The 23,699-nt window shown below is 42.4% G+C and overlaps 1 protein-coding gene across 1 annotated transcript in view; it reads right to left on the reverse strand.

Annotated features, from left to right (window-relative positions):
* LOC140154977 (presequence protease, mitochondrial-like) overlaps positions 1 to 23,241 on the reverse strand; it is a 118,324-nt gene extending 95,083 nt beyond the window's left edge. The window contains exons 1-3 of the mRNA XM_072177639.1: positions 23,148 to 23,241; positions 16,546 to 16,675; positions 14,691 to 14,797 (exon numbers count right to left, since the gene is read on the reverse strand). Of these exons, the coding sequence (XP_072033740.1) occupies positions 14,691 to 14,797; positions 16,546 to 16,675; positions 23,148 to 23,203 (293 nt within the window). The 5' untranslated portion in view covers positions 23,204 to 23,241. The remainder of the gene's footprint in view (positions 1 to 14,690; positions 14,798 to 16,545; positions 16,676 to 23,147) is intronic.
* Between the last annotated feature and the right edge of the window lie 458 nt (positions 23,242 to 23,699).

The following is a 23,699-nucleotide window of genomic DNA, read 5'->3' on the forward strand; positions in this document are numbered from 1 at the left end:
TTTCCAAAAAGACCTAATTTTTTTTGGTGTTTTGGGAAAAAAATCCATATCTTCAATACGAAAGGTCAAAATTTTCAATTGATCGTCGGATTTTCATCCCACCTACATACACTTCAAGTCTAAATCATCAGAAGTTTACTTGAGTACTAGCTGTTAAATATCAAAAATATCAATTTTAATGATTTGCCTTAAAATGTGTATTACATTGCAAATTACAAAAAATCAAAATTATTTGATATCAGAAGGACATTCTTTGTATTCAGAATGAAATTTGATATGTCTGATGTGCCCTAATGTCCCACAATAAATACTGTCCAAACGCTCATACCCCATCCCTTAACCTTGTAACGTATGTAAAAAAAAAAACATTTTTTTTAAATAGTTTTTTCAATTTTTTAAGTTAGTTATAGACCCTAAATTTCTTGTTATTCAAGGTTTTTTTAACATGCCCCCCATAAAAAAATCTGGATTTTTAATTCAAAAATCACAAATTTACGGCCAGAAATGAGCCGGAATTTTGTATTTCAAATCGCATTTAGCGATTTGCAATCATGATAATTAGCGGATTTTTGGTAGGAAAACAGTCGGCAACCCGAGATTTGAAATATACCGCGATGGTTTGCAAATGCGTGTATCCTCAGTATTCTATCGTATTGTGTTTTAAACAGCCAGGAACCAGTGGAACCAAAACAATATGGCGGCGCGCGATTGGTGTTATTCAGTGGTGAGAACCCGGGTGAAAATTGCTTATTTCTCACCTAGCTAGCCTTGTCAGATAGGAAATCCTGAATCAAAACTAATTCTATTTGGTTTCAAGTTTGAGATAGTTTCATTCAGAATTAGGGTTAGGGTTAGGATTAGGGTTATGATTAGGATTAGGCTTAGGGTTAGGATTAGGGTTAGGGTTAGGATTAGCTTACACGAAATAATTACATGTAGGATCGACCAGAAATTGGTGCTCCGAATGGGCTTCTGAGCATTGCTGAGTGCCTTCAAACTGCTAAGGTGGATGGCCCTAGACCACCGGCCGCTATTGCGCCGCTCACTACGCTAGATCTCGGTGCTAGGAATTTTAAACGTGAAACGTGTAAACGTAGACACCCTTAATCATAAATCCGAAATACACTAATTTGGAACTCCTAATTTCAATATATGTCAATAATGTCTATTCTTGAAATTTCAGTAGAGATTGTCCAGGCTGCCAACTTCAACAACAAACTAAAATGAATCTCTTACCTTGATTAGACAAAGATGGCTTGATGGCATTGCCTGAATTGCTGACTCCCAACCTGCACCTCTGTGTGAGAGATTACAGTTGTGTCTTCCATAGGGGTGTATGGAACAGCCAAATTCAGAGGTAGAACAATAGAGAGTAATTCAACTGCTTAGTGCAAGAAGTGGGTAAGTGCAATAGCTGCCATGTCAGATGAGTACAATATACTGCATGTAAGTTGCCAATGTTCACAGGGCAGCTATTGCACTTACCCACTTCTGGCACTGGGCAGTCAAATTATTCTCTATTGTTCCACCTCTGACATTGGCTATTCCACTTGAAATCCATACACCCCTATGGAAGACACAACCTTAATCTCCCAAATTTCCCAGGTTTCAAATGGGAATCACCAATTCAGGCAATCCAAATCAAGCCATCTTCTGCTGTGGGTGTAATGATTTTAACAGGAATAGCCCAATAACATTTTAAGCCATCAATCAAAAAAATTTTAATGAAAAATTATGGTAAAATCTTGTGTGGTGATTGAGCTTTGGGGTCCTACACGCATGTGTAGTGTACTCGGCTATCAAATTATGAGAGGTGCTAGACCTATGTTCCTAGTAATGAGAATCTTTTCTGTGAAAAGAGCATAGAAATATTGGTGAGTTCAGTTTGAAGATTGTTGTTAAATTGCTTAAATGCCTAGAAATATGCTTTCAACAGGAATAGCCCAATTAACATGTTATCAATGAAAAATTATGCTAAATCTTGTATATGTAGGTGATTGAGCTTTGGGTTCCTACACCACGCATGTGTAGTGTACACGGCTATCAAATTTTGAGTGGTGTATCTGGTAACCATGGTAACAAGAAACTTTTCTCTGGAAAGAGCTTAGAAATATTGGTGAGTTCAGTTTGAAGATTGATTTTAAATTGCTTGAATGCCTTAAATGTCATCATCTGAATAATATGCTTCCAAACAATTTTTTTAAACAACACAGTTCTGGCAATGTGCAAAGATGGGAGCATACGGAATCATCTTTCTCATCTATGATATCTTACTTTTGACCTGGGGTGTTGTCAGTAATGCCACAGTACTGTTGACATACACAAGAATATCTGGATTGAAGTCACCTACAGTAATCTTGGCATTAACCCTTGCCCTAAGTGATATTGCAACGTGTCTACTTGCTGCTTCCTTGGATGTAACTTCTGTTTTCTATTCTACACCATTAAACTCTAGCAATGACACAAACCTTCAATCTTTGGATGCTCACTTGTTATGTCAATCATCACAAGGTATTTGGTCTTTCTCCCAGCATTTTACACTTTTTCTACATAGCCTGAATGCTTTTAATCAGTACTGCACAGTGGACAGAACTCTCTCAAGAAGATTGACCAAACGCCGCGTACTATTACTTGTGACAGTCACCTTTTTCATAAGCTTTGTCTTTGGTGTTATCAGTGGTACAGCAAGTGATTTTAGCCCAAGCAGCATCATTGGACCCTGCGAAATACAACACTTTAAAGTTACTCTGCTGATCTTTTGGATCACATCTGTTTTATCCACTTTATCATTAATTGTTGGCCTCAATATCAAAATGGTGCTGAAAGTTCGCAAACAATGCGAAGTGGGAGATTTTCCTCTTCATGAACATAGTTCTCGGGAACAATCTCCAACAACACCAAATTCAATCCCAGTCATGCCAAAAGCACAGAGTCAACAGGAAGATTCTAACCTCACAGTAGCTGCACCTGGGCTTACACTTCCATCCAACAGTCCTATAAAGCTTAGCACAGCAACTTCCATCAATAAACATAATCCTGAATCTTCTGTGGTGTCTCAAAACAGTTCAGCAGTGTTCAATCTGAGCTCTTCAACACCAGGAACATCACAAACAGGAAGCTCTTCATGTACATGTAGCACCTGTTCACCAATCAGCCAAAGCACACCACAAAGTAAGCAGCAAAATTCTCACTACACAAAAAAACATATGCTCAAGAGAGCAGCCAAAGCTGGACTTACACTTCTATCCAACAGGTCTGTAAATGTAGAAGCACCAACCTCTATAAATATACACAGTCCTGATCCTTTGATATCTCCAAACAATGAATCTGTATTGAGCCCTCCAATACAAAGAACATCACAAGGGACCAGCTATAGCTTCTTTCCATCAACCTGGCTAAGCATACCTACACCAAAAAGTGAACAGCAAAATGCTAACTATAGGAAGCCCACTTTTCTCAAGAGACCAGCTACAGATGGGCTTACACTCCCATCCAATAGAAGTTCTGTCAAACTAGACATACCAAACTATATTAACACACCCAGCATAAATGGTTCATGCAGTTCTAATGCTTCACCTTCTTTGTCTTTAAACAGTGTACCAGTGTTCAATGTGACCCCTTCAACACCAGAATTATCAGAAAGGAGCTGCTCTTCATGTAGCAGCTCTTCACCAACCTGGAAAAGCACAACATCATCAGCCTCTCAAAATGGTTCCTCTAATTACTTCTTTCCTCAAGGATGGCAAAACTCTTTGATTGGATATCGGCAGGAGAATGAACCCGACACTTCATTTCCAAATACTAGTACTGGAAGTTCTGGAATGTCAAAAATAGACACAATCAGTTCATTTGTTCAGCAGCGACAGAACAGAAAATTGCCGAAGAATTTTCTTCAGGCGACACTGAGGCGCATGACAAAGTCGCTTTTCTTAAGAACAATTATCTTTACTCTATTGTGGATTCCAGGGCTTGTTGTATTCAGTATTCCATATGATATGATGGTAAGTCTCTATGAAAACAACCATCATCTCTTTGCTTTTGTGATATTTGTAGGCAAACTTCCAAGATTGAATCATGCTATTAACCCTGTGGTGTACAGCTTCATGACATCAAAATTTAAACAAGAGTTTACCAAACTTATCAAGAGGGATTAGGTTTAAAATATGTATATATTAATGCTATAAAATCATGTTGAAACCAATGTTGTCCCATTTAAAGTCCACAAGCTCCCTGTGGAAGATTTTGCAAATATCTTCCACAGGAGAGTATGAATTTCAAATGAAATTATACATTAATTTAAAGCATTAATACATGATTTTGGTCAAATTTTAATTTGGTCATTCTTTGCCAAATATAATATTGAATGGCTTTGAGTGTGATACAAGAATATATAGAAAAATATTGCACACGTCGAAGATGAGTGCAATATTCTTTTATCAAGTGCAATATATTTTGTATCACACCAAAATCCACCATTCAATATTATTATTATTATTTATATCAGACTGACTTGGTAATTAAATTAACTTTGCCTAACTCAGTGCGAGTGTATTGCCAATAAGAGGAATGTACACGCTGCACATGCAATATTTTTTAAATATTGTCGTCGTCCGGCTCGCTTGAAGACTGTGATACACAGATTTATTGTTCCACTCAGAGGTCTGATATAAATAATAATATAAAATATTATTAGTAACAACTAGTTTCCTGGTAAAACCTAATGAGGTAAATTGAAAGAAAACTCACTTAGGCCTACTAAGTGAGTTTTCTTAAAACTGTGGTATTTAATAAAGTCATGATTATAACTTGAATTCAAAATTGCTCTGTTCTCACTAAACACAATGTATCTGGCTGAATCCAATTATTATGGCTAAAAATTGGATTTGAAAAAAAATTGTTTTGAACAGTCAAAAATTCCGGCGCCGGAATTGTCTAGAGCAAAGACATCCCAATAATACAATGAGGGATTATTTTGTGCTCATTTGTCATCAGCCTTCATTGTATTATTGGGACGTCATTGCTCTAGACAATTTCAGTGCGGAAATTTTGAATATAGCGTGTTGAGAGTCGGCTGTTTTTATTCATTTTTATGGTCAATATGAGTTTGTTTTAAATAAAACCATGTGATTCGTGTTTGATAATTATATTTCTAACATATAAGACATAATAGTCCCAAACAAAAATGTTTGGTAGACTCATAACCGGTGCGATCTTACCTTTCCGATGTTGATTAAGATACTTCTTGCATCGATCCCGAGATGCGGAAAAAACCAATAGTCATTTTGTCCCACATAAATGAATAAATAACAAAAAAACCCCGATCCCCCGAGTGGACTCACCCATTCGGTGACGTCACACACGATAATCATCCCTTATCCGACTTGGGCAGCCCCTACTCGGCCAAACTTGTAGGGGGCGGCCGGGGTCCGGGATAATCAACATCGGAAAGGTAAGATCGCACCGGTTATGAGTCTACCAAACATTTTTGTTTGGGACTAGACTCAGTACACGGTCGATCTTACCGCTTCCGATGTTGATTAAGATACTTCTTGCATCAACATCTGAAAGATCGATCTAGCAAGTAACCGACGGATGGAGGTACAAGATTGGCCAGCATCTGATAAGGATCGGGAGAGTGGGTAGCATGGTAATCGCGAGGTCAAACTATTTCCCCCCCTCACGGCCGGAAACAGAAAGACTACGTGAACAGACAAAACCCTGAACTGAAAGTTCAGTGGTTAAGAATAGAAACACTGGTTCTTACCATGTTGGAATTCTGATTGTCCGCAAAACACCTGATACCCAACCACCATATTATCTCCGCAGAATAGCCCTGGAGAACTTATCACCTGGTCGTTGGTTTACGTTTTTGTAGTAAACCGTGGAAAAGGACGACGGGTTCTTCCAAGACACAGCCTGACAAATCTCTTCTATGGGGACCCCCCTATGGTAGGCCCACGAAGATGAGATAGATCTGGTTGAGTGGGCCTTGGGGCGGCGTCTTTTGCCGCCCCGAGTCCACTAACACCTGGACCAGCCACCGTGCCAGAGTCTGTTTAGCGGCTGGACCGTGCGGTTCTGCGTGAGTGATAAATAAGCGGTCATGAGCCCCTCTTAAGGTTTGTGTTCGCCAAGGTAGTGCTGTAGCGCCTCACCGGGCACCACAACCTGTCTTCGGCTATTGACGAACCCTGCCCAATACTGGGGAGGAAGAGGGCGAGTGTCGGAATGTACTTCGCTCATTTTTTTTTTTTTTTTTTTTGCGAAGAAACAGCGTCGCTCCGTTGTTATTATATACGGAGGCTGACTTCGAGACTGCGTGCAACTCTGAGCAGCGCCGTCCCGAAGCCAACGCCAGAAGAAAGGCCGCCTTAAGAGTGACGTATTTAAGGGGCGCTTTTGACAGGGGCTCAAAGGGGACCCTTAATATACTCCAAGACTGTGTTGAGGTCCCATGGAGGGACCACCTTCCTTTCGGGCGGCGCTCGTTGAACATACCGTCGAGAAGAAGACTTAGGGACCCATCTGAATTGATAGTCGACCGTCTTCAAATCCCGATGAATCGAGAGAATGGCTGACTTATAGTTGGCTATCGCTGCCTGCTGAAGTCCTGACCTGAACTTTTCTGTCAGAAAATCTGCCACCAGAGGCACAGGGGCTCTAGTGGGAGATGTATTTCTCTCATCGCACCATGCGTAGTAGGGAGCCAAACGCTGACTATACGTGCGGAGGGTAGACTCGCCTACCCCGGCGATGAGAGAAGCAGCTTCTGATGAAAAGCCTCCCTCCGCCGCGACGTTCCCTGATAAGGGCCATGCAGCTAACTGCAGGTGCTCTAGTGGTAGACTTGGTACCTCTCCTCCGGCATCCGGAGTAGATTTGGTAACTGGGAGTACTCGCGGCTGAGCCGCTAGTAGATCCACCATCGGTCGAAACCACAGGTGTTTCGCCAGAACGGTGCTATCAGAATGACGTTGCAATCCTCCCTCCCGATCTTGGTCACCACCCTTGCGAGCAGTGAGATCGGGGAAAGCGTAAGCAGTCATTCCTCCCAGTCTCACGGACAGAGCGTCCACGGCGAATGCCTGTGGGTCTGCGACCCTTGAGCAATACACCGGCAGCTGATGATTTCGATGAGATGCGAACAAATCTATCGAGGGTGGTACATCACCTCGAAGATCGTCTGGGCGACCTGCGGAGCAAGGGACCATTCTGTAGGTCCCGACACCTTTCCTCGTGACAGATCGTCCGCGAGGATGTTGGTGACTCCCGCTATGTGCATCGCTCTCAACGTAATCTGCCTGGCCTTGCACCACCCTATAAGGCGTAGTGCTTGCAGGCATAACCGTGGTGACCTGGTGCCCCCTTGTCTGTTGAGGTAGGCCACCACGGTTGTGTTGTCTGTTTGGACAACGATATGAGATCCACGATCACCTTCTCGAAATGCTGGAGAGTTCTCTCCACTGCCCAAAGTTCGAGAAGGTTGATATGGAACTCCGTCTCCGTGGCCGACCATAGGCCCGAGACTGAGTCCCCGTGGATGTGGCCCCCCCGGCCCAGCTTTGACGCGTCGGTCGTCACTACGTGACGCACCGCTGGTGCAGGAAACCTGACACCTTGAGTCAAATTGGGCTGATGGGTCCACCACCAGAGTTCTCTCGCGCGATCTCCGACATCGAACCGCGAGGGATATTGGGTGACGACTGGGCCTGTAAAAGGCTAGAAGGTGTAGTTGTATAGGCCTCATGTGAAAGCGGCAGCACGGCACGAGGTCTACCATACTGGCCATAAGGCCCAAAACCTTCATCCATGCCACAGCGGTGCCCCTCTGACTCGGCCAAGAGTCGGGCACACCTCGCCATGTTCGCCACCCTCTCGGTGAGGGCACCGCGATCCCTCCTTGAGGTTGATCTGGGCCCCTAAGAATAGTGGTGTCTGCGTCGGGACCAAATTGGATTTCTTGACGTTGATCAGAAATCCCAGGTCCAAGCACCGCACGGACTACTAACTCCACGAGACACTGTGTCTCCAGCGGGTGTGCGTCCGTAAATGAACCAATCGTCCAGGTAGCAACACATGTTGACTCCCTGCGCTTCAGGTACGCTGCCACCGCTTCTGACCAGGAGTGTAAACACTCTGGGGAGGTGGACAAGCCGAATGGCAGGCATCGAAACTGGTAAGTTTGACCCTGTACCTTGAAGCGTAGAAACCTCTGATCTTGAGGTGCGATCGAACATGCAGATATGCGTCCGAGAGATCTAGCGATGCCGCCCACATACCCTTGATGGGGCAGGCTAGCACCGGCGAGAGTCTCCATTCTGAACCTCTTGGGCCTGATGAACTCGCTCAACGGCTTGAGGTTCAGAATGGGCCTCAGTCGCCGGGTCTTCTTTGGAGCCAGAAAAACGCGTGCTCCAAAACCCCTTGGTGAAAGGGGGTAGACCGGGACAATCGCTTGCTTCGTGAGAAGCTGAGTGACCTCTGACAGTAGTGCCCGACGCTGGGGGCCGTCTGGCGGCACTACTGTGGACCTCTGAATCGTGCAGGCGCACGAGGGGTGGCTGGTAAATTCCAGCCTGTAATCCCCCACTGACCACTGACAATACCCAGGCGCCCGGTGAGATGGCATGCCATCTCTGGGCGTAATGCACAGCGGCCGCCCACAGGGGAATCCCTGTGGGAAGTCCAAACCTGCCGGCATGGACTGTCGACCGCCGTGCCCTCAGGACCGATCTGGTTTGCCACCCTTAGAAGAACGGCTCTTCTTAGGGGCTTGCCATCTGGTCCAGCACTACTCTTGCGCTTCCCAGTTTTCTTGGGAGGTGCTGGAGTAGCCTCGGCTCGGGTGTAGTCTGTGGTGCGCGTCCTGCTGAAGCCGGAGCTGGCGCTGAAGAACGCTTAGAAGACTTCTTCTTCGTGTGCTTCTTCTTCGCCTTACTGCCCCTCCCCTTGGTCAGGGCAGCCTCCGACTTCTTCAGAGTGCTCTCATTGGTGGCCTTCTTTGCCCGGTCCTCAACCGTAGCGCAAAAGGCCTGTCCAAAGAGTAGCCCCTGTCCCACCGAGTCTGACTTCTTCATTGCATCAGCAAAGTCGGAGCCGTAAGTTGACTGGAGGGACAGACAGGCATTCTCCGGCGGCGAGATGACATCCTCTGGGCGAGGCCCATAGAACTCTCGTTGAGGTTAGCTGTTAGCACCGCTAACAGATTAACCTCGCGGAAGAGTTCCGCGTTGCCCGTGGTCGTTCGCTACCTTCCTACCGAGGTGCTGCGGCAAGCGTGGTAGCGACGCTAGAGACTCTGATACGCGAGCGGGCTCGCTTATCGATGAGCTTTACCTCCTCCTCCCACTGGGGGGCGAACGACCCGTGCGCCTTGGCCGCTAGCGGCAGGCGCTTGGCAACGCCTGGATCCATGTCAGGGACCCTGAGGTAGGTTTCGTAGTCCTCCTGCGAAACACGCAGTGGAAGCGTGCAAGCACGCGGCGTCGAAGCTCCAGCGAGCCTGACAGCCCTACGAAACCTACCCTTGAGGTCCGCCGGGAATGCAAGTGCGGGCGACCCTTGTGTGGACGCGCTAGCTGGGCATCCTACTGAAAAGATGCCCTGGTCCTCCTGAACGGACTCCTCCTGAGAGAAAGCCAGGCCCAAACCTTGGGCCACACGGCTCATCACCTCAGCGGTGTCCGCAGGCAGACCATTGCTAGCGAGTTCCTCACGGGAAGCGGGGAAGGATACCTGAAGCTAGCTGCACAGTCTCATCAGACTGTGAGTCGCTACTGGTTTCATCTTCCGACTCCTTTCCTCGCCTTCAGACTCTGACTCACTCTCTGATGAGGAAGAGATCTGACGACGGGCATCTGAAGGTGGACAGGGCGGTGTCGCCACCGTGTGGCTAGCCAACTGAACACCAGCAGAAGAGGGAGTACTCCCGCTAGACCCCGAGATGCTAGCTATAGCACCCGGGATCCGCGACGCTCTCGCTGCTGTCGCCTAGCCATAGCAGTGTGCGGCCTACCCTGAGCTGTATCAGGGTTAGCCACTCGCCGCCGGGTTGGGTAACAACTGGTGGTACTGCTTGCCCAACGCTAGGCGGCACTTGCCACGGTGGTAGACCGTGGAAGAAACCACCCTGCGGCGGATACCACGGGGCATACCCTGTTGGTAGCTGACCCTGAAAGGATCCGCCACCAGGGACACCCCATGGAACGGCAGTACCAGTACCGCCTCCCCTGTTGCCACAGAGACTGTGGTAACCAGGACGAGTACTGCGGTACCTGCGTGGTTGTAGCGTAGGTGCCCGGTAGGGCTCCGGCTGCGTACCACTGTACCCATGCCTCACAGCGTTCCCCCGCTAGAGGATCAAGCCGTGGTATGGGTACCCGCTATACTGGCTGTCCCTTGGCTAAAAGGAGCTTGCCTAGTATCACGGGTAGCTGAGCGTATACCTCGATCAGTCACCTCGCTACCTGAATAGGCAGTATCAATCAATGGAGCCATGCTCCGCTGAATAGATAGTGATCGATCATAAGAGGGTAATTGACCCATTGACTGTAATGGATCACCCACGCTCTGCTGGCTCTCGAGGACATAAGTGGGTTGTTGATCAGCCAGGCTGTTCAAACTACCTACCCTAACCTCTTGAGCCTCGCCCAAGGTCGCTGTGTGTGGCGGACCACTCACGGCAGCTATGGGCGCGTGCATAGTGGCTACCACTGAAGTCAAGCCGTAGCTCGCCTCGGTAGCTGCCACTGTTTGCACTTGGGTCGCTGTCCCGTGAGAGACTGCGAGCCCAACCCCGGTATAGCCGCTAGCCAGTCCCGGAGGACAGCCGGCAGCCATTCCAAGGCCCAGGGAATCACTCGGCGGTCCCACCATGGAACGCTGCCGTGTGACAACCCCAGTTGGTTCTGCTAAGACTACACCTGAAGCGTTAGCCCGGTATCGTCTCTGCTAAACCCATGCACGCCATTCGACCCTTGCGGGAACGAAAGGCGTGCTGCGTGCGTGGATCAACCCAGGCAAGCCCGGGTTCCACTGGCACGCTGCGTGCTACAGACCGCCGAGGCAAGTCCGCTGCACGCTGTATGCTAGGATTCAACCCAGGCAAGCCCGGGTACCCTTGGCATACTGTCCGTCGCCGCTACTTCGCATGGTGCTAGACCCGCTGCGTTAAAGCCAGCAATAGACGGGTGTCCACCTGCAAGAAGCTCGCTAGAGATCTCACTGGTAGACTGGTACTCGCCTGTTAGGGCAAGTACCGCCCTGCTGCCTGCTACTAGCTTAGACGTTAAGTCAGTGCTTTCGCTGGCTGCCAGGACTGCGCACGCGCTAGCAGTCCCCGGAGCGTCCGACTGCTTGCCCGGGACCGGAGCCCCAGAGGTTACCTTAGCGTGGCCCTTGCCGCCGCGCTAGTACCTACCATATCAATCTTACCTGTAGGCTTCTGTTTCTTAGTCTTCGCCTTCTGTCTGTGTCGAAGACCTAAACGAGCGCTACTTTCTAAATCCGCGAAGTGGATGTCCGATAAGCCTATGCAAAAGGAAGCACACTTATTTGATTTAGAGCAATCCCTGTGGGTGTAGCAGAGTGGATGCGGGTCCCACTCTGCCACAAGGGAAGGGCATGATTGACAAGGCCTAGACATTGTAGTAATCGGGAGCGTACAGCACTACCCCCGAACACAAGCTCAAGCCCAATAAACAGACCCACACGCACAGTGGCTGACGCTGATGTAGTGGTATGATATAAAAATATATATACAAAGGGATGAAAACTGAAAACCTTTTGGGGAAGATTTGTCAGGCTGGTCCTTCGAAACCCACCGAACTCTTAGCAGTAACTCGTCATCAGACGCGCATACTGAAAGATATAACGATAGAGCACACCATAAACATAGCGATAATCACTCACCATACATGTATACACAGTACTGTACAAACATCTATTGTAACTTACTAGTCTGCTATAGTTGTTTTACGTGAGAACAAAAATAAAATGGCGCCCTAAGGGCGCTATTTTGAAAACGTGTGTCCCGTGATATGAACGGAAACACACATACAAGCTAAGTTTTTGGATCGTTTTTGTCACTTTTCTAGCCGAAAAATGTCGTCAAAACTATCTCCCTAGCGACTATACTGGTTGGTTTTTACCTCAGTGTAACAAACAAACTGTATATGTCGTCCTTTGGATCGTAATGATACTTAGCGTTGGTAAAGAAAAATCCACACGCCTATCTCATCTAGAAACCAAGGAGGATAAGGGATGATTATCGTGTGACGCACCGAATGGGTGAGTCCACTCGGGATCGGGGGTTTTTGTTATTTATTCATTTATGTGGGACAAAATGACTATTGGTTTTTCCGCATCTCGGGATCGATGCAAGAAGTATCTTAATCAACATCGAAACGGTAAGATCGACCGGTGTACTGAGTCTGTTGTGATTGCTGCACACTTCTTTTAACAGTCCGCTAAGTAAAATTTATAAATCTAATGATATTTACTTAAAGTGTAAATATGGCAGCTGGGAGGAAAAGCCAATGATCATTTGAAAATTTTGACTTTCCGAATATACATTTTTTTCCAAAAAAAGACCTAACAAATTTAGGGTTTTTTTGGGAAAAAATGTATATCTTCAAAACGAAAGGTCAAAATTTTCAAATGATCATAGGCTTTTCCTCCAATTGATAAATTTTTCTTTGAGGACTGTTAAATATGAAACATAAAAAAAATATAAATTTGTAATAATTTGCCATAAAATGTGTTTTATATCAAAAATTTCAAAAAATCAAAATTACGTGATATCAGGACATTCCTTGTATTCAGAATGCTATTTGATATGTCTGATGTGCTCTCATGTCCCACAAAAAATACTGTGCAAATGTTGCTATCCGATTCCTTAAGCAATTGTAAGTCTTTTTAATCTAAATTTTAGTACATGTTATTCCTTTTGTTCCCAATTTCATGTACCATTTATAATTTTATGATATTTTACTGTATATATTTATGATTCTTGTACTCAATGTATCATTGTAAATGCAGGGCCTCCTTGGAAATCGAAATCAGGGTTTTGACACTGAAGGAGCTACCCTGGGTAAAAAAATTCAAATAAATAAATAAAGTTTGTCTGTTTGCAGTAATCTATGTTACAACATCCAAGTGACTTTGTTAGCTGTATTGCACCAATGCATTAAGGACTGTCGATGTCGGGAATTAAAAAAATCAATATATTGGCCACTCAATTTTGTCCCAATTTTCCTCATATCTTCTACCTTCATCCATACATGATTAGCATCTAAATATGCGACATGATCTGGTCCATGGGGGCCAAAGGCGGCAAATTTGAAACTGAGACAAAGGCAAAAATGTGGACTAAAAAACAATAAAATACCTAAGAAAATACACATTATATCACAAAACCTCATAACTTTAGAACCATGTATGCTAGACCTTTGGTGTTTTCAGTATATTATAATAATTATAGGAACTCAATTTTCAAGAATACCTCCTTTGGCCCCCATGGAGCAGATCGTGTCACATAATTGCTGTCATGGAAAGCCTTTCTCCTTGGAACCCCAGTAGTACGATATCATCACATAACCATAAAAATCGCTTTTTCCTGATTTTTCGATACTTTTTTTCCAGGCATGAGTAGTGGCGTGCGCAAAGGGGGGGCAGGGGCCACGGCCCCCACTTTTGTTGGTCATTCGGGGGAAATCAGTCATTTCCCCCAAAATGACTGTTTTCGCCCGCACCTTACACTCCTAATCAGACTCCATTCGGAGGATCCAACAACCTGCCCCCCCACTTTCAATGTGGCGACGCCACTGGGCATGAGAATGATCATGATGATCATCCATGAAAAAACCTGAAGTGTTTGTAAAAAGCCTGAAAAATGTGTGAAATTGAAAAACTGGCTGAAATTAAAAGAAAGGGTGGAAATTTGGACAGCAACAATTTCATTACCAGCAACTTCGATATAGTGGTTTTCTTCAGAAAGTGATATTGGTGATATCGATATTATTGGATAGTCAATTTATTGTTTATTGTCAATATATCGACTGTCCTTACAATGCATTAAGTACACTACATTGTGCCCATGAGACGATTTTGAGGTGACTATGCTGCCAACAGATCACTGATCAGTCACAATCTCCAGATCCATGACTTCAGGGAATGCAACAATTATAGTACATGTACATGTACGCATATAATAGGCTACAAGCATTTATCACAAGGAACTTTGAACCAAAAACACTTAAATTTTAATGTGAAATTGTCATTTGCAACAGCCAGTGGCATCACAGCTTTTAAAAAGTGGGGGGGGGGTTGCACGGGTCTCGATTCCCCAACTGTTCAAACATTTTCATACTTATTGGTAAACCCAAAAATTTCCACGGACTTGGTGCATTTCCCCGACTGAGTGCACTGACTCACAAAAGTGCCCCCTCCCCCTTTGCGTATGCTACTAGCAATAGCCTACTCCCGTTTAAAAAAAAATAGGGTAATAATTTTCTGCAATTAAAAAAAATATCCCATTTTGCAAAATTAAACATAAATTAGTGGTCAAATTTTAATATCTGGCCACTAAATATGTACCAAAATAATTTTTAAGCACAAGATTTTTCAGCTGCTCTATTCAGCCAAATTACTGAATGGCACTTGAACTTATTACATTTAGAACTTCTACACACCTGAAAACATTGTTGGAGTCATCCCTTGCAATGTGAAGATACTGTGCCCCAGTTCTGTCATGGTTCAGCTTCACTGCAGTCAGGTACAACTCAGGAATTGGCACAACCTGTGCATGCAATCAATAATATAGACACAGAATATACTACATGCTACTGTAAAAGGGGATATTTTTGCGAGCAGTTATTTTCGCAATTTAGAGTAAAAGAGACATTTTTGCCAATGTTATTTTTGCAATTGCTAAGTCCTGCTTATACTTGTAATACATTGTTGCATATATTCGCGAGGTGTTATTTTTGCGGTTGGAGCTCCAATCACAAAATTCACGAAAATTAAACCCCCAGCGAAAATTTCCCCTTTTACAGTACTAACCACAAACAGTCAAAGTCTCAGCATCACCCAATAATGAGGACCAATCGTTTCAAGAAGTGCGACAGACCAAACTGGTATGCACAATACCGCATAGTTTTTACTGTCTTTCACCTTAATGCAAAGTTATGCAATGCTCTATCGCATATTACACAAAGTCACACAAATCCTGCAATGTCCAATGATTGTTAGACATTCATAGTCAAACGATCAGCCCTCATGAATATGCAAGAATTAACAGCATACAAAGCACAGGGACTTTGACTGTTTGTTTGTGAATATAAGCAATATCATGCACATATTTTGGGGGGCTTTGGGGGCGCCAGCCCCCCGGGGGCAAAGACGGGGGTGGCAAAAAAGGGGCGGCGGAAGAAGAAGGGGGTGGCAAAAACAATTAGTAAAGTAAAAGGGTGGACAAATTTGAAAAAGCCTAAAAAAATTGTGAAAAAATTGAACTATACATTACTTTTAGGGCGCTAGCACCTGAAATCCTTTTTTTTTTTTTTTTGCTCTTCCCTTTTTTCAAACCACTGAAAAAAAAGATTGGGTCAACCTTTTCGGGCTGTTGAAGAAGGGGCGGCAAAATTAAATTTTCTTCAGCCCCCCGGGGAAGGAGCGGCCACGGTACGCCACTGAATATAGGCACAGACAACTACAGACCATTTGCAACCAGTCAAAGTCCCTGTGTTTTGTATGCTGTGAATTCTTGCATATTCATGAGGGCCTATAGTTCTATCGTGCCGTGTCTAACAATCATGCCAGCATTATGTGCCTGCCTTTATGTATGCAGGATAGAGCTAGCTTCCTGTTTTTCAATCTCCCGCAACATCACAATTTAGGCTATTGAACAGTGTAGTGGTTGCAATGGGTTCACTCAAGCATACCGATATACCAGTCCCTTGCCTTTGTTGATAAACATTGAGGTCAACTCATCTATAAATTGTGTGAATATCGCTATTCGTTGTTCATCTTGTATACATCCCAGCTGCATGATGCTCTGTGCAATAATACATGTATATGATTGGCGAGCTAATATACGCATTGTAGGTGCTGGAATGAAATAGCAATTTCCTTCCTCATTTGTTTGGCTTGAAATTAAAAGGGGATAATGAACTAACATTTATATAGGAATCTATTCTTTATGCAAATCACACATTACTGCTTTTAGATATGAGTCTCAGTGTCAGTATGGATCAGTGCGTCAGACTAGACTTGAAACTGACCATTTGTGAAGAAAGAGGCAAATGCTTTTTAAAAAAGATGAAAATAGTGCAAAATCAAGCTAAAAAAGCTAAAATTGGGCTGAAAACAACAAATAATGCCTACATTTCAGGAAATAAAAAAAGAGGAAATTAGCTAAAAAGAGGAAAAGTTTCAGGTCTGTAGACTCAGCCTTAAGCTTCACCTGCATGTACGCATGTCATGTACATCATGTAGTAATATTTCCCTTGTATACCTCTGTATTTCCTTGTATGCCTTCATACATACCTGTTCAATTGTAAATCCATTAAGATGATCCCCCGGTTTATAGTCTTCAACTTTGGTCAAAACACTTGCTGCTTGTGAAGACAGTCTGCAGGCATGAATTTGTCCTCTTCTGGTTGGTACACCAAATGACCTAATATATATGCAATTCAAAAACATCTAATGATTTGTGTGTTTTCTTTGCCCTTCTACCTTGTCCCCTATACCATCAGTATGCTCTGTTCCACACTGCCTCTTCTGAACATAATTTCTTCAGTCCAAATGTGTGTGTCCATAGGATACTAATTAGGTTGAATATGTGACCCAATCTGATCCACTCAGGCCAAAGTCGGAAATTTTGAAAATTGAGTTAATACCATAACTTGCTCAGGTCTCTTGAATACTTGGCTGCAAAGTTTTTTTCTGAACCTTTTTTCTGTCCATTTTCTTATGTTTTTTATTGGTTTTTTTCTACTCACTTTTGCCTATACCTCACTTTCATAATTGCAGACTTTTCCTGATTGGACCAGATCACATACAATGTACAAGTTCTGAGGGCTTGTTGGTTGTTGTACATAACAAAAAATTGTCAGTGATAAACCACACAAATCTAACAAAATTTTCAAACATCTTTAGTTTTATAGCATATACATTGCTAAGCAGGGATCAAAGAAAGGTTGGTAACATCTGTGATATGATATCACACAGAATTTTGGTTTTTGAGAAAGAAAACTTCAGCCTAAATATTGTGTTTGATACTTATATCTGAGCTCCTGCTTGTTAAATGTTAATATTGCATGAATTTCCAAACAACGGTTCCAATGCTCATGATTATTAAACTTTTGATATCAAATTTGGTATCAACCTTCAAAGTAAAGAAAATTATTATATAAATTATTTTGCTATAAACTCATCAGACTCTGAGTAAATGGGGATAGAACTAGTGGCGACTTTTAAATTTGGCTGTGTTTATATGAGCTCCATATGTAGCATATTATGGGCCCCAGTTTCACTATTTACATATTGGGAGACTTTTTAGACTTTCTTTATTTTAAATGGTACGAGAGTGCAACCTACAGTAAAGCTTGTGAATTGGACTTTCAGTTTTTCCACATTTTTCGCCCAATTGGGCATGCGGGTGACTTTTTACAATTTCTTTATTTTAAGTGCTACCTGAGACGAAATACTTCCGTCTTAAGTGCTACGAGGGTGCAACCTACATTAAATTAAAGCTTGTGACTTGGACTTTCACTTTTTATACATTTTCCGCCCAGTTGGGCAACTTTTTACAATTTCTTTATTAGTCCCTGGGGGCGGCACTGTACGTTATGTGCTCATGAAAAGACCCTGGTATTTTTGGCAAATCCTGGTACTCCTAGCATATACATAATTTCGTGACACCTTACATGGAGGTAGCACCCAAATCCTACACCCAATAACCTTGTTTTTTTCAGTAGCCAACACTGAATGACCCCCTTTGTGGAACAATTAGTCCTCAAAATTGGGGGGGGGGGGATGAAGTTGGAAAAAATTTCTTGAAATATAGTGAATCAAGCACCTTTTAGCGACAGTATAAGTCAATGGTACAAATGTGCCTAAAATTTGCCATATTGAAACTATTGATGAAATATGGTGCAAAAGTGGAATAAATTCGCGCAAAGCACGGAAAAAATTTGCGCTTTGGGGGCTAAAATGGCCAAATATGAGGTTAATTTGGTCTGAAACCCACATTCAGGCGTCAACATTGGGGGATGATTGTATGGACCATTCCCCTGGCAAAATATTGGGGGAATTTATCCCCCATCCCCCCGGGATCTACGCCTATGAGGTGAATTATGTGTTTGAAGACATAATATTGCTATCACTCGATCTGTCAATTAATTTGAAAAATATATCTAGGCCTATACTATGCAAATGTGAAGTTAACATAATTGGTAAACTAAATACATCCTAAAAAAGAAAAAAATGGAAATACTATTACTTTTCTACAAATTATTGGCAAACAATAAATTTTCTCTCAAATTAAAGGGGTACTACACCCCTGGCCAATTTTGTGCCTATTTTTGCATTTTTCTCAAAAATTATAGCGCATTGGTGACAGGTAAGATATGTATATTATAGGGGCAAGGACTACAACTACTGCACTGAAAATTCAGCAACTCAAGGCAAGTAGTTATTGATTTATTGGTCAAATATTGGTTTTCCCTCATTTTTGACTGTAACTCCACAACTGTTGTCTGTGCTGAAATAAAATTTCCAGTGCAGTAGTTGTAGTCCTTGCCCCTATAATATACATCTTACTTGTCACCAATGCGCTATAATTTTTGAGAAAAATGCAAAAATATGCACAAAATTGGGCAGGGGAGTAGTACCCCCTTAACTCATTAACCATTGACAACTTGAAAATTTAAATCATTATCAGTAAATGTAGAACAGTAAAAAAAACTAAAACTCTGTACTATTATCTGGCAATATACTTCTAGTGCCCATTTCTATGCATCATTATGCATTCTTTTCCCGTGTGTTATATTTTATGAAGTACCCTTCATAGCCCATATTTTATAAACCATGCACGTTAAACAATGTATTATCTGAAACCTGCACGCTAAACAATAGATTTTGGATAATACCTACACTGGATACTTGAAGGGGGAATTTTGACAATTCCAAGATTCTGGTGCAGCAACAGTCTCATCATGCTCATGACAGAGCAGCTTTTATGTGGAACTGCTTTCAAAATCCCTCTAAAATTCCATGTGCGATTATCTCATCACAAAAATAAATCATATATTTTGGTCAAGTGAAGTATAGACAACATATTTATGTAGGTTTCCTTGAAAAATCTGTTCTTTTAATTTTCTATGATTTTGTTGGGCCCCGCTTTGGGCCAATTTGGCTGACTAGCAAAAAACTTACTCGAGAACTCTAGCTTAGAATTTGCATACGATAGTTACGCATTCGATGCTTTGCTATTGTTTTTCGGTCCCTGGACAGCGGTGCAAGTTTTTTCATCGGAGGTTATTGATTCTGTTTAATGTTGAAATTTGGATGAAAGTTATTTCAATGAGTCAACTGTAATTACTGTATCTTTTGAGCAAGATTTGCCTATTTTGGACAGTCTAAAATTTTGCTGAAGTGTAATTTTAGTAACTTTTTTGATGCAATCGCCTGTCTTGATCGGCTGTGTTTACTTCTGAACTTCCATTGCTTTACATGGTGTGATTGGTGTCATCAGGGTGCGTGCAGCCACCTCTATTTCAAATTCAAGGACTTTTCAAGGACTTTTAAGTACCCAAAAATTAATTTTCAAGTACCTTTGAACGGAACGACCCAGAGATAGGTGTGTGTAAAAAAGTAGAAAAATACCCAGTGGTCTAGTCGCAGCAGCCCAGTGCATACCTGCCAACTTTTGAAAACTTGAAATAGGGACACTTGCGAAGCAGAGTGAGCGTAGCGCTCACGACTATGGCCGGGGGTCCAGGGGCGAAGCCCTGGTGGGGGTTGAGGGGACGAAGCCCCCCGAAGCCAAAGTCAGAGGGTAAAAAGAACATTTCAAAGCTCCTGGCTTGTTCTACACTTTTAATAAAAAGTGCTTCCTTCTTCCAGAAAACATGCTTTAAAGTTTCGAGTTTCCTATACTTTTATGCACAAGAGACACTCTTAAAAAAATGTTTTTTGGCTTTATTACATGACCAATATGGCTTACGTTGATATATGTGAAGCAGAAAAATAAAACAATAATTAACCATTTGTGCTTGCATCCACTGCCTCCCCACCCCCACCAACTGGCACCCCATCCTGGGCCTTGATGGTCAGTGTGCTTTTGGTTAAAATTTCAGGACGACTAACATTTTAGCAGATTTAGCACCCCAAAAGAGACCATTTTTGACATAAAAACCTGTTTTGGACTTTTTTTGAAAAATGCTTCCTTCATCCTAAAAAAGTGGTTTTAAATATTCACTTTCCTATACTTTTGTACATGAGAGACATTCTTCAAAGTGTTTTCTTGGCCTAATAATATGGCCTACATGATTAAAATTGATATATATAATGCACAATATAAAAACAATGATTCATCAAATTTTGACCCCCACCCCTCTTCGGGTATGTGGGAGGGGCCCACATGAGGGGGGGGTACTAATGAATGTGCCTGAAGAATACATTTTATGATAAGAGTAATTTGTAAAATTCGGTATGTTAAACATACAGAGTGATGTCACTACAAATTGGAACTAAAATAGTAGGCCTATCCCAAAGGAAATACATAGGCCTACACACACTCACCCCCACCCAACCTCCCCCCACCCCCACCCCACCCCCATGTTCACAACGACGGCTACACAAAGCCAAAGGATACAGCTAAAAGGTTCATATCAAACCTTTGACCGAAGTTTGTTTCCATTTACACTTAAACATGACTTGATATTAGAGTATACATATAGGCCTATACATCATCAGTCCAGCATCATCTCAAATGTCATCGTTCCTTAATGCACATGACATACTTCTTACTTGGGTAATATTCATTGAGGAAAAAGAGATGAGTTTTTGAACGCAAAACCGACACAATCATATAACATGCTGGTCCGATAATGGACAAAATTCATCAATTTTGGGCATGAAAAGGTGTTCTCAATAAGATAAAAATTTGACAACATGCATGCTAAATGGGTACCTTTATCTAGTCGAGTCATCCAGTCAGGGTTCTAAGGAATTTTCATTTTAAAATTGGAAATATATGAGTCCAAAAGAGTTTTAAAATGTGTATAGACGACAAAATGAAAAATATATAAGCCTACAAGACAGATTTATTTCCAAACTTCTCTTCTTATTTATTTGTAACATAATTTTTTATTGTTTCAGCACATTTTTTCTTTAAGGACTTTCCATAAATTTCAAGGACTTTTCAACAAAATTCCAGGACTTTCAAGGCCTTGAAAAGGCATTTTGATTTTCAAGTACTTTCAAGCACTTTTTTGGCTTTTCAAGGTTCTGCACGCACCCTGTGTCATGCTTCAGCAAATCCGACTAGATTTTGAATGCAATGGTCTCTAGCCTAGAATGTGAAGCTGTCGGTGAGCAAATTCTTGGCTAGACTTCCCGAGCAAGCAAGTTAACTGACGTTTGCCTTTCATACTACGTCCTAGTCCGAGGTGCTCTGACGATAACACTCCGATTGCAAGGCAATCTACATTTATAGTAGTGTAGTAGGCCAGTGGGACAACGGAACCGCTACGTGAACGAGCTACACTATAGGTACGCCAGGTGAATTCAAATTTGCCATCAAACTGCATCATTTATCAAATTAAAGCCCTTGAGTAAAGAAAGCCAACACTGAAAACCTTTTTGTCATAGCACTTATGTCATGTGTCCGTAGCAAAGTTACATCTAGTCAAAGATTGACTTTCATCAAAAAGATTCTGCTAGCAAAATTCCCCAAAACAGCATTACGGGGGTGTTTCTAGATCGTAGTCTCATGACGGTAGCAGCTTTTTTTTAATGGAACTGCTATCAAAATCCTCAGCATTTTGTATTTATTTATTTTAATACATTTTTCTGCATTTATTATTTATTTATACTTATTATCAATTTTAATGTTTATTTTTATTTCTTTATGCTAGGCCTATTCTGTTCATATAACTCGTTTATTTATTTTTTAAAGTGATGTTGTGGTGAGAAAAGCACTCATTGTTATTAATATTCATGAGAAGTGATATAACAACAATAGACGTATCGGCAGGCTTGATTCGCTCAGTGTTATATTTGGGTCAAGTGAAGTATAGACAACATATTTATGAAGGTTTCCTTGAGCAAGCGGTTCTTTTAAATTTCAATGTAAATTTGTATTGCCGGTTTAGCCTTAGGCCATTTTGGCTGACTAGCAAATGTGTTAACTGAGGTTTCCCTGTCATATCATACCTATACACGTAACACTAGCACTGACTAGCATGCCATGATGACTAGACTCGCTGAGTCTCATGGACGCCGTCCCGTTCCTATGTCCATCAGACTCGTATTTCCCATTTTGGATGTCAATGGGAAATACACACTTAACGCTTTGCGCCGGTTAAAAACTTGAAAAAAAATCTTTAAAATTTTATCAATGTATATAAAAGTGGTACCAACCGTATTGTGCTTGCTAATTTAAGACTCGGTTGAAACAAAATTAAGGATCGAAAGCATTTTAGTGTCCAAAAGGCAAAATTATCGTCAAAGTTCTGCGAAATCGGCACCCTTGCGAAGGGTTCAGAATTCGAATCGAACGAAAATATCCGATCTTTGCGATCAAAAACACAAAATTACAACTTTAAACATACTATTGGCAAAAGACATTATTACCAAACAATACAGAATAGAAAATTTGACATCATTTTCTCAAAATATTGAAAAAATTTGCTCACTAGACATCGAAAAAGTAGGCAATCCAATTCCCGTTCAAACGCGTGGGAAATTGAAAAAATTGTGCGATAATCGTGACTACATGATGACTAGTGTACTGTCATGACTGTCACTGGTCTGCCTCTGTGCTAGTGGAAGTAAAAACGGATACTATGGCCAGAGTTCTAGGGCTACCTCTGATCTGTGCTGACATGAAAGCAACTCAATTTCAGATTATTTCTTCTTACCTGAGACTCCACTTTGATAAAAGTTGAGTACCACGTACAATCGGTGCCCTCAACATTTCTAAAATGTGATGTTAACCACAAGCTAATCTTTGTTTAGTGCCGTACTATTACGCTGACTTTCGTATTCGGCGAGGAGGACGATTTCGACCTCCTGGTTTGTTTACAAACAGAGAGGTAGACAAAAGACCGTTCCGCTTGTCCAAACACTCAAGTATCAGAAGGATGGTCCACAATAGCGTGATTCACGTAACATGAATAGGGATTAAAAAACTGTCACGTAGAACCATGTGCTTCTATTGTCCAATTTGCCATCAAGATTTCATATGGAAACAGTTCAGACCCAGTACACGATCATGTCAGAAATTAATATTTTGTTCTGGGTCTGATTATTCGGACTAATCTTTGTTATAGTGTTGCTGCATACATACGCAATTTTCGCTATGCATTTACATACACGGCAAATAGATTGCACGACTTCTACTGTACGCTGACATCGGATTGTGTTCCTTGTCGAAGTGGAGCACCACGAGAAGTTGATTCCTTTTCCCAAGT

Source organism: Amphiura filiformis, chromosome 6 (assembly GCF_039555335.1).
Source record: "Amphiura filiformis chromosome 6, Afil_fr2py, whole genome shotgun sequence".
NCBI lineage: Eukaryota > Metazoa > Echinodermata > Ophiuroidea > Amphilepidida > Amphiuridae > Amphiura > Amphiura filiformis.